The sequence below is a fragment of the Pimephales promelas genome, chromosome 6 (assembly GCF_988280905.1).
Source record: "Pimephales promelas chromosome 6, fPimPro1.hap1.1, whole genome shotgun sequence".
NCBI lineage: Eukaryota > Metazoa > Chordata > Actinopteri > Cypriniformes > Leuciscidae > Pimephales > Pimephales promelas.
The window spans coordinates 36,702,264-36,715,088 of record NC_142774.1 but is presented as its reverse complement, the minus strand read 5'-3'; the positions used below and the strand labels follow the sequence as shown (position 1 = coordinate 36,715,088).

General features: G+C 35.7%; 1 protein-coding gene across 1 annotated transcript; it reads right to left on the bottom strand.

Moving 5' to 3' along the window:
• Window positions 1–1,359: 1,359 nt before the first annotated feature.
• On the bottom strand, window positions 1,360–12,678 carry LOC120468857 (monocyte to macrophage differentiation factor 2). The gene is made up of 7 exons (XM_039657474.2): window positions 12,432–12,678; window positions 9,825–9,906; window positions 8,286–8,446; window positions 7,998–8,072; window positions 6,271–6,372; window positions 6,099–6,168; window positions 1,360–6,019 (listed from the first exon to the last, which is right to left on the bottom strand). Exons 1-7 carry the CDS (start codon window positions 12,443–12,445, stop codon window positions 5,816–5,818), a joined length of 708 nt encoding a protein of 235 aa, XP_039513408.1. The 5' UTR covers window positions 12,446–12,678; the 3' UTR covers window positions 1,360–5,815.
• Between the last annotated feature and the right edge of the window lie 147 nt (window positions 12,679–12,825).

Below are 12,825 nucleotides of genomic sequence, written 5' to 3'. Positions count from 1 at the left end.
CTGCGAGCTTCAGTGGGTAACCAGTCTTCTGAAATAAAATCTATCACCCTGTAGCCAAAGGGGGACTTTATAAAATGCACACCAGTTGATGAAAATATATTGCAATATTATACTTTTTTGTGTCCCTGTGTGCAAATAAAGAGCCTGTCAAAAATATTGTTGTTTTAACTTAAAAAAGTAAGTAACCTGGTTGCCTTAAAATTTTAAGTTGAGTTTGAACTGGAAAAAGTGAGTTAATACAATGAAGGAGATTCATCAGAAACTCAAAATAATAAGTTATCTCAACTAAATAAATTAGATTTGATTTGACAAAAGAAAAAATGTTGTGATAACAAATCTAGAAAATATTTTTTTTACAGTGTAGTTCAACTCCAGTGAGCTAGGCCACTATGATCAATATTTTTTCTACACACTGATTCTGAAAAAATATTTTTAAAAAAATAAGGCAAGAACACCCATGTGAAAGAACATTCATTAACTAGCCTATTGCCTATAGGCCTACTAACTATAGCAATACAGTGTATTTTAATATCACATTGAATGTTAGATCCATAACCAATCCATTAATCTTTCTGGGGATTGAGTTTTATTAGGCTATATGACAGTTAGTTTCTAAATTTATTTTGGCTACAATTCTTGGTTTAAGAGAAACTGCAGTTAAAATAATGTGCAATGCTTAAAGAATAAATGTTATGCAAATGTTCGGATGACTGGGAATAGCAATTTAATGTAATTTGGGCACTTTACTGAAAATGTCTGTTAAGAACATGGCAGATCTCTATGAATAATTAATTCCAGTGGAACGACTAATAGATCTGAAGTCTCCCGAGGGTCTAAAATCAAAATGGGGCCCTCTGCTGGGACATCCGGCAGCTCAGAAAGAGGCATACACTCATTCAAATCCCAGGATGTTTTTGGCTCACATTTGTAGGCCTACATTAGTGTTTAAATCTGTATTGGTATAATGGATTGATCCATGGCATAAAAATGAAAGATCCTTGAAAGTAGACAGCTCGTTTTGTACATACGAAACATTGCCATTCTTTTAAAGTCTGTACTGAAACAAAAACAAAACAAAAAATTGATCACAGTGAAGTTAAACCAAACTAGAATTGCGACATCTGGTGGTTTGGTGGTGGAACTGATGGCAGAGAAATACTGTAACAATGATCTAATACAGCCATTATTTGCCTAGACTATTAAAACATGATTTAATTAAAAGCCAAATCTATTTGTATGCATTTTATATGGAACATTTTAGTTAAAATGTGAAAATTGTTCTGCAGCATCAATGTATTCAACATTAACTGCAATTTCAGTAAATAAAAGCAATACATTAATGAATAATTGGGATCAAAATGGTGTTTATTCTTTGTTTATTGATTAACCCACAGACATACAAAATGCATAAAATGCATAACTCAAATGATGCTTCAGAGAGAAGGACGTTTCCTTGATAAAAAGCATTGGTATATGAAATAACATGGTCTTACAAATTCAAAAACTGGGGCAATACAAATGTTGCAGCGAAATCACAATCACAAATACCTTCATGTGAAAGCTTCAAAAGACATTTTTATATGCAGAATGGACAACGACATAAAGCCTTGAACTGTTCCGAAACACACCCAAACTAGAAAAGGCACAAATGATATTTACAGCGAGGTCAGGGTATACGGTTTCAAGTGGATTCAGTTTAAATAGAGGATTCAGTCATTTTACTGAATTCATATTTTTCATAATTCTCCCCAATTAAGGACAGGTAGGCAGCTTGATGTTTTTTGAGGTTCGGTGTCAGACATCATGAACAGACTACACTAAATTCTACATTATTTAAAGTTTAGTTCACACACAAATGAAAATTGTCATCATTTACTTGTGTTTACTTGTGAACTATCCCTTTAAGAAAATTCATCATGCAAAATAGCATTAAATGTGATAACTATTTTAGTTATCTTCTATCTTGGTTTGTCCATTTTTGGGTTAACTGGTAAATTGGTAAAGGTAAAACACCATCATTAATCACAGCATTTATCAAACATCTGCCATCCAGCATATTCCAGTGACTTGGAGGAAGAAGACTTTTGTACATTCAGTATGCACACGCTAATAAGTTATAATAAATATTATTCTTTTCATTCAAGGTCAAAGAAAATCTAAATGTATAATCTCAGGCTGAGTGGCAGTGAAAGCTGTATGGTGGATGTAAACTGTGACTGCTCCTTCATAGTAAACACATTTATCATAAAGCAGAATACACCAAACAAAGATTTGAAAAAAGCAACCAAATATGACAAAAGCAGGGAACACTTAGTGAACAAAAGTTTAGAGACAGTTAAACTCGTTCTACAACTGTGTTAAAAAGAATTTCGATTTATATTATACTGAACATCATCCGTAACATCAATACTTGGTAAATAAAAAATATCCTTAGGGTCTCATGTATTTACAGAAAATTACATAGTCAGTGCAACTCATAAGTCTCGGTAAAGCAAAAAAAAAAAAATGAGAGCAGAAGCAATTTCTAGTTCAAACTGAAACCTCAAGTCACAAACAGCCCTTACTTTCAACTAAAACCCTGTAAGGGTGCAGAAAAACGTACCTGACAGTGTGTTTGCAAGGTCACAGTGTTTTTGCCAAGTAAGACATGTTGCTGGATCAACATATTTTGTTAAATGAATGTGAATAACATAGATGTAGAAGCACCTGGTTGTAAGCCTAAACTTGTCCTTCAAATCTGATTGGTTGATTTGAATGTTGTTCCAGGACCAACAATGACGTTGATCTACTGTAGGAACATGTCGTACTTGGTGAAATCACATTCACCTTGTTGGTCCACTAAAAGCATAAAATCTTCACTGACTAAGGCGATGTGTTTCAATAGCATACACAATTCAGCTGAAATTCACTCCTCATGAAATAAAACTTAGAAGGAAAATAGAAAATAAAAATACTTTTTCAAAAACCACTAATGAAATCCTAATGACATGTATAATCTTAACACAGCAAACATAAATATCAACATTATAATGCATTTATAGCTAATTATGCTTATGTACATGTGGAACTATTTACACTTTCAATATTCATAATACATTAAATATCAGTTTTTTAAGATGTAAAATAACAAATACACATTTTGGGAAAAATTCTGTTATTCTGATATTTAAGAGCTTTATGTTATTGTATAGGCCATACTAATTTAAATACTTTTTTAATAGACTTATTAGTCTATAACTACAGTACAGACTGTTCATTTTTCTTGACAATTTGTGGTTGTGACAGCAAGAGTGCCCCTGATCACCTATTAGCCCTGATCCACATGACAGTAATACAATGTTCAATTTATTTTCAACGTTTAAATGTTATTAAAATATGAATGGGCTAAGTGATTAGGCCTAGTGATTCAGCAACCCTGAGAGGAAAAGCTTTGGCTGATCAGTCCAATGGAAAAGACGGCTAATTTACACACCTTGACATTGGTAATCAGATGTTGAAGCTGAGATGGTACTAAAAACACAAAAGTGTGTTAAATGAGTCTAATAATTCATCCAAAAATTAAAATTCTGCCATTATTTACACCCTCATGTTGTTCCGAACCTCTATGATTTTCTTTCTTACATAAAACAAAAAATGAGGAACCTTTTTATGGTATTTTATTGTTGCAGTTTTATTATTTATGAAGTTGGAACAGCCAAAGTTTAGACTGGAAAATTAATTTAATAATCTACAGAAGAAAGACAAACACATACCCGTTTGGAACTGGCCCTGTTTACATCTGGTAACGTTAGTTCACTTAAAAAAAATAAAATAAAACACACTTTTGCTGATAATTTACTCACCCCCATGTCATCCAAGATGTCCATGTCTGTCTTTCTTCAGTCAAAAAGAAATTAAGATTGTTGATGAAAACATTTCAGCATTTTTCTCATTTTTCATTCCAGCATGGACTTCCAAAAGACAGTTTCAGTGCAAACTGCAAACTGTTCAAAGGGCTTTAAACGATGAATAAGGGTCTTATCAAGCGAAACGATCGATCATTTAATAAATAAATAACAAAGTTTAAGTTTTATAAGCTCAAATGGTCGCCTTGCTCTATACTGTGATGCACGTTCGTGACTCCCCTGTTCGAACTCGTTCATCAAAATGAACGAATCTTTTTCCGAGTCAATTCATTCGTTTCGTTTGTTTAATGAACCAAATGACTCGGAAAAAAATTTGTTCATTTTGAGCGATCGTTCGCTTTATAAGATTCTGGCTGTCAGAGCAGAAACGAAAGCTGCCGCACTCCATTTGTTTTTCTGTCGTCTCCGAACTTGTTTTTCTGTCGAAATCAGGACAGAAGTGGTTGAGAGTGGACAAAAGCGACAGGTCCCTGACTTCTTGTAATCTGATCAACCAAAAATATCTTAACACCAGGTGTAAACAAGGCCTAAATGATGACAGAATTTTCGGTTTTTGGGTAACTGTTGGGTAAGTTCCTCAATCTGCGGTGAACCTGACTAAAAATATGTGTTATTTTTACTCCTGTTCATGAAACCTTTAAATGATGAAGGCAAATAGCTGGCGATTTTCAGTGTAGGCTATCTGTTTTTCATATCCCGTTAAGCACTAATACAAAATGATTCTTAAAATAATATCTACATCATAGACTGTGATCTACATCAGCTAAAAATGTTTAACGTTAAATAATAAAATAAATAAAATAAAACACTTTATTTTCAGATTTTCACTGGAATTGAGTGCAGTAAAATGGGAAAAAGCCTTTAAAGTGCCCCTATTATGCTAATTTAAAGGTTCCTAATTTTGTTTTGTGGGTCTCCTTCAATAGATTTGCATGCATCCAAAATTAATTTTCAGGCGGCCCAGTCTGTCAATAGCTTACGTCACATGTCAGAAACGAAATGCCTGTTATTGAATTTCAGCTTTGTAGGCTTCTTCAGCGCTTGCATAAACAGTACGAAAGATGTAACAATGAATGAAGAATGAAACTGAGCTGTGACCTAACCCCTACATTTTGTTGTTGTTGCTGAAACCCTATTGTACTCGAGTTGATTGATTTTAGTAAATCAAATTAAGCATATTTTAAATCTGAAAGAACAATTTAAAACACAATCATAATGTGGTATGAGTCGAAAAACCCTAATCTTATCTTTAAGCCATGAAATCTTTAAGCAAATCTTTCCCTGGACATTGTCATCAAGCACTTACGGCATTTTCCAAAGACATTACACACCCAAAAATGCAACAAACTTGCACTAGACTAAAAGCATGGAGAATCGATACTGTGTACAGTAATACAAAATGTACTCATATTTCTGACAGAAATAAGAATATCTCCCCACTGGCAGTGGCAGAATTGGCAGAATAACCTTACATCAATTAAAAAAAACAACACTACAAACTGTAGTCAAGTAATTACTATCCAGGATGAGTGTTTTTACAAATATCTGGCAGTGATTTTACATTTGCTCAGTATATACCTTTTAAAAAATTGTAAACCGTCATGTAATATGTCCAGACTTTTCCAGAAATGTTCATGTTCTGGATCCTTTATCAGTCTCAGGATTGCACACGGCTTCAGGTCCAAAATGACCCCTGCTGCCTGTAGTCTCACAAAGGCTAGTTGTAATTTCTGTGCTAGTTAAAGACCTATTAATAAGTGACAAGAGTTACATTAGTCAAACTGTTCACTAGCAAAAACACAGGAGAAAAAAAAAACCAAACAATATTGTTTATGCTTTAGTCGAATTTTAGCACTTTAGTGGTAAATATATATTCAAATGATTTGTGGTTAGGTGTATGCATAGGTGTGTCACCGGGCCGTACTGGTTGGTTGATTGAGAGGTGTGTACAGGTACTTCCAGATGGCATAGTAATGGATGCTTGCTCCCATTGCAACAAAGAGATGCCATATAGCGTGAGCAAAGGGCACTATTCCATCACTTTTAAAGAACACAATGCCCAAAACATAACACCCGCCACCAACCAGCAGCTCACACAGACCTGAACTGTCTGCCTATAAGGAAAACAGACATTTCATTTCATTCGAATGAGCCTGTCATGACATTTTCAACTCAAAGCATTCATTTTCTTACCATAGAGAGGATGACAAGGGCGGGAAAAACACCCATTGCTATGTAACAAATCAGCTCTACAACTTTAAACCTGTAACATAAAGGACACAAGAAACACATGTAGCACAAAAAACGTACTAAAGTGAAAATGTAAGTAGAATAAAAACTTGTCATTTGTCAAACACATGCTCACCTTTCATGGAAAAAGAATACATAGGCAGTTCCTACAGTGGCCATCACCCAGACAACCCAACGCATGTGGGCAGCCCATGGACCAAGCTCCCGTAGCGTCAGCCTGCCATAAAGCCATTACATCCTTAATTCATTAATTAACTATCTGTGGAAGTCTCACAGTTTGATATAAACACTAAATGTACATTCAGTGGTATTTAGCACCTCAGCTCCACCCACGACCCGCCTCTTTGCCCATTTTATTTGATCCGGTAGTGACGAGAGGCGACGCGCTGCCAAGATGGCCGACAGCCGGCCCCACACACTTTAGGCTTCAAAAACGCTTTTCAAAAATTACGGGTGACGTCACGGATACTACGTCCATATTTTTTTACAGTCTATGATTATTCTGCGACTTTAAGCAACACATCCTTTTATTGAATTAATGGTGCTCCAAAATAAGGAACATTTCTCTGTGTTAACAGAATCTATGGCACCATCAGTATTTCTGCTAAAAACAGATTCACACATCTTAGTGGAAACAAACTAAAAAAGGCACATTTGAACCCTTGGTCTTCATGGCCACATTCGCACAGCACAAGTAGATGACGCTAAATACAGTTGTAAGTGGGTTCTACATTTTTTTTTTTGAGCTTGTCCACTTTCAACCACTTCCAGAGGTAGTTGAAAACTCATTTGACCAGATTACTTTCGTAGTGTAGAAGCTCATGTGGTCGAATGTGTTCGAACAGCCGCAAAAGACCGCTCACTCACCGTCTAAATGCATAAACATTATGGGAAGCACGCTAGCCAGACAGGATTTAAGTATTTAATTTAAGTTTGGTTTAAAGACGAAAAATGTACCAAGCACAATGTTCTCTCACCATTCCTGATTTCTAATACACACTCACTGCATGTTCAGCTGCCTACTGCTCTCCATGTGTTTTTCTGTTTTCCATGATCATGTCCATTTGTAAGTTGTGTGAGCTAATTTCATTCATTACATTGAAAGATCTGAAAAAGTCCATATATTTGCCAGCCTATAGACCTTATTCAGAGCAGCGCCATGACAGGTATGAAAGTGAGGCTGTGAGGGATAGACTTACCGTGTTTCCAATGGCATCCGCTGTAAAAAGCTGAATAAAGCGTCTATATTACTTACAATTTTCCACAGCTTACATTGTCAGGGTTTTTTTTTGTCAACTGACATTTCTTGGAAAGATATTTTTCCAGTGTTTCATGAGCAGAACAATCCAAAAACACATTAAATAACAGTACAGCCCATTGAATAGATGCAAGTCTATCCCTCACAGCCTCGCTTTCATTCTCATTAAAAATCAAAGATGGCGCTGCCGTGAATAAGGCGTATAGACCCTCCCATCGAAGAAATCAGGACAGTAGTTAGAAGTGGACAAAAGAGATGAACACAACTGGACTGGACAACTACTCTGTCATGTCACAGTCCAAGAGAGCCGCTCTGCGCTGCACAAATTGGCATCTACGGTATGTTGGTGGTTTCGGTAACTTACAGCGACAGAGATATGAGCTTGTAACACACAGTACTCGTGCCTGTAAGTAAATGCAGTTGACAATCCCAAAAACTGACAATATGAACGTAACTACCAACCTGCACTTCTAACTGTGTCAATGTATGAAAGCCAAACACAAAGCCATTAATCCCTAATGCAGACTTAAAACTAATTTCTTAATTTGATGCATAAACAACATTCAGTTTGTACATGAGCTCACCATGGTGTGTAGGATGCAGCAATGAAGAAATAGATCACCATCCTGTCGCACATGTGGAAACAGTGTTCAACCGATCTAAAAAGTAAAGTAAGATATCACTTCTCAAGCACATGTGCAAATAAATATTAAGATGGATTATCTTAGTATAGGCCTAAAAGGTTATTCAAGCTACCCTAGCTGGATTTTCCTAAATGAAAACAATATCACTTCATGTTCAAGTGACTGAATTCCCAGTAAACAAACTGAACAATGTACTGATCAAAAAGCTGATTTAGCTCATAGTCTTACCGGAGATGACTCTTTTTCCAGGAGACAGTATGGAAAACTGTGGATATGATGAAAAGACTTGATAGTCCCGCCCCATAAAGCCATGCGGAAATCTCCTCCCAGTGGTCATCAGATAAGAGGTACAACAAGATCCCACCCAAAATGCTGGGAATGATCCAGAGCTGAGAATAAAAAATAGTCACAGATTATTTAAATAGAACAATATGTGCAGATTTTAGACTATAGGAAATATTCAAAACAAATGTATGGCATTTATTTATTGTATATATGTACATTTTTATGATCAAGTTTGGACCTCTCCATATACACTACATCATTGGGACTCATAATACAGGAACATGATTTCTCCTATCATTGCTGATCATTTCAACCCAGATGATCCCATGGCAGCTGCATGGATCTCGGACTGCCTGGCGGATTGATGAAAGAACATTACCTACAACTCAACTTTTGTTTTCCCAGCCACCCCGTCAGTACAGCACAATTTTAATATCCAGCTAGGTTCAACAACAGTAGTCACATCAAGTTCAAGCAATCGTGCCCTGCTTCATGTTAAAAACATCACTGTATTCACTCATCCAAAAAAGATCCATCAGCTTGACGACAAGATCCATAATTCCGCTTAATATACGTCATTAATATACGCCTTTGTTATTGTAAGAGGTTAGCGACCCCTGGTGGCGAAACAATCTTGCATATTGTACCTTTAATATTCAAAAACATTATTGATCTGACAGTTCTGATCCTGTTGTATGAGACGAAGACGTAATTTTTTTGCAGAACTGCTTTATAGATTAAATTAACTGAACGGACTTCAGTAGAACAACAACCAAAATCTATTATTTTCCTGTTATCACTTTAAAGCTGCTTTGAAAAATGTATATTATATAAAGGGCTATATAAATAAAAGTCACTTGACTTTACTTAACAGCCAAATCCCTGACAACTGACTCTTCCATGAGCACTTTATGAGTTCACCCTCCCTCCCATATCGGATATAGTAAAAGTATGCATATTTGGCGTGCTGAATTTGGCCAGAACCCAGAGTACTCCCCGATCCCTGGTTGGGATAGGAAATATTTAAGATTGAGGAGTTGAGGTGATGAAGGGATGCTGGAAAACTGTCATGGGATAGAGGTAGGTCGGCTATATATATATATATATATATATATATATATGCCTCTTCTCGTGCCAATTAGGTTAAATATCTGAATGTGCTCATCCTGAACTTTGATAATAAAACATCTTTCAAAGGTGCAGTAAGCGATTTCTGAAAAAACGCTGTTGATATTTAAAATCACCAAAACAAGCACGCCCCTACCCAAAAGATTCACACCCCTATCTTGAAAGCTCCACCCCTAAATTCACAAACACACTGCAACACAGGCACCTCCCCCATCATGAGTGTATATACATACATTACTCCTGATTAGCTGCAAGTGTGTTTTGGTGCTCGGTCCGTTTTACTTTACTAGTATTGGGATTCCTTAATCCCTCCCTATTCTAGTGTAGCTTATTCTTATTCTAAACACAACTCACCGCATGTGTGGCACAGTTAGCAGCGTGCTCATATTCTGTTGGCTGATATCTCTTGTTAGATGGTACACGATTGTTCATAAATCTAAAAACAAAAAGAAAAAGTTAGAAAATGCAGGATGAGGTAAAGCTAATTTAAGCTAACACATTACATACTACTATTACCTACCTGCTTACCTAAAGCTAGGGTAATGATGCCCTTGGCATTTGAGTTTGAATGTTGTTTAACAAAGTTAATTATTTTAAACTGGTGGTTTCTATAAAATGTTTTGATTAAATAAACAATTCTGTAACTCAACATAGGCTACTGTGTAATCCATAAATGTCACCACATACTGTATTTCACTCACTCCTATACAGACATGTTGTAGAGCATGAAAATAAAATTAGCCTTTTTCAATGAGATTTCAATACAAATTTGCCTCAATAAACTCCTTACGGCTTATTAATGGTTATTGGGTATGATTAAGGGATCTAGAATATGGTCATGCAGAAAAAGGCACTAATACACTCTAAACAATGCTGGGTTGGTTTAACCCAATTTTGGTCAAATATGGACAAACCCAAATGTTGGGTTAAAAATGTCATTTAAAATTTTAACCCAACTTCAAATTTCACTTTCAACATTATTTTTTTATTATTACATTTTAACCCAACAATTGGGTTTTTCCATATTTGACCCAAATTTGGGTTAAAACAACCCAGCATTTTTTAAGAGTGTATGCATGTGCTTTAAACCAATATCCTAGTAATATAGCCTCATGTGAATAACCCTAAACAAAAGTGTTACCATTTTGTTTTAGCAAATGCATTATTACATTGTTTTATTATAATTGCTGATGAGTTAATCACCATATAGGTCAAATGATCATGTGACTGATAATAACTTTTGCAGTTGGCTGGCAGTGGATGGTAACCATGGAGAACCACAGATGAGTCTTTCATCCTTACACACATCCCTCCACAGTGCTGATGTCACTGTTGTCATGGAAACATATGAGACTGTGACGGAAAAGGAATGAGGCTGTGTGTGGTTTTTTTTCTTCTTCTTTTGTACCACAAAAGTGACACTTTGAATTCAAGACCACTAGTTTACGTTATAGTTTTGCTGAAAAATAGCTAAACTTAAAAATGTGATGCAGATACTGACATTATGTGCCAATTCAGTAGTAATTTGGTATAAATTAATGCACATTACTTGGAAGGATGATAAGAGTATTACACAATTTTCCTAAATGTTCATGTTACATTTGTATATTTGTTTGTCAGATATATGCTTGAACAAAAAGCAGTAAGAACAGATTTTTTGACCACACAGTAGCATCATGATGGTTAATAAAGACTTAAATAAGCAATTTGAAATCAGCTCAAACAAAACTGATTTGACTTGCTAAGTTATGGTTGTAACTATGGTTGTTTCTTAATGACCACATCTAATTCAAGGCATATAACCCACATCTGTCCTAATTTCTATTGTTAGTAACCCAAATAATGTGGCCTATATTAATTTGTCTAGTATTCATTATAATGGTCAACACTTACTAAATCTCATGCTCCCCACAAAAAAGAAAAAGAAATCATGTTTATCATCTCTTAGTGATGTTGGCTCATTATTTTGTTGAAAACACGGAAGAAACAATTTTAATAATGATAATAATAAAACTAATTTACAAAACATGTCATTTTCATAAAAGCATCAAAATACCATTGTCACAGTCATTGTCCTCTGCTGTTTATGCCACAGTGAAATTTTAGACAAGTTTCTGATAAAGAATATTTTTAAAAAAAGAAAATACTAGGCTATTTGGACTACTTTTTTAAATAATTTCAGCTTTATTTGTTTTCTTGTTTATAATTTCTGGAGAGTGATACTGTAAGCCCCAGCAAATAAAATACATTATTTTAGAAATTTAAAACATGGTTCCTATTAGGAATCCAAGAGGCTGCCCGTATTAGTTAAAATATCATTGTTTTTTTTAATATTTGGAGGAAAATTAAAGTTACCTCATGAAGCCAAAACCTTACTAATAGAGCCTAAACTACTTGAAACCGTACGGTAAGAGCCAGTCCAGCATCACTCAAAATGTGTTCTCCCATTAGCCATCAGCACCACATTCTCCCGAAGCCACGGATAATAAACCGAACAGATGTCAACTGTTCGTAGACGGCAATGAATCCCCGACAGCTCAATTTTACGTGCTCCGGTTTTACGTTTAGTCAAATCTTAGAAATGCTCAGTTCTACGCAAAGCAGCATTAAAACACCGTATTTTCTACCACTCCCATAAACATCAGTCAGGCAGCACGCAAATCGGTTCAGGGAGCATAGAACACTAGTCTCTAGGAAATAACCATCATTTTAACAGTACAACGTAACTTTCAAGAATCGACATGCAGAGGTTTAAAGATAAACATTTTTTTTATTACCCACGTAAAAGAGTAGCGTTTAGCTTCTCTTTGTGGCGCGTGGGTGTCACATCACAAAAGACAGCTAGACAGAAAAAAAGACAGCATTGACAATACCCTCCTCTCTATTCCGAACAGTCGCTATTTTAATCGTATTTCTCTATGTTCTTTCATCTCCAGCGTCGCCACATTTAACGTTACTCACCTTATAAGTTTCATTTAAACGCGTGAAATCCAACAGTTGCGCGAGTCTACATAAAAACGTCGTAGATTCAGTTCAAAGCTCGTCACTCAGCGACACACGAATGCATTAACGTTCTCCGACACATCATTCGGCTGTTGAACTACACAACGAAGCGATCTTTATGAGCAATAATCCGGAAGTAGAGAGCATGTAACGGTCTCTGAAACCCGGTCTTCCTGTCGTCAGAAATGCCCCGAGTGGATCAGTCTCGTATGGTGGTTTATTCGATGTATCGTTCATCACATCACTCATATTGGCCGGATGCTATAGTAGGTTCAAGCATTTCTCAGTTTTAAAAATGCTTCATGCTGGCATTATACCTCAATTGATACATTTTATTGGTTTATCCTAAACT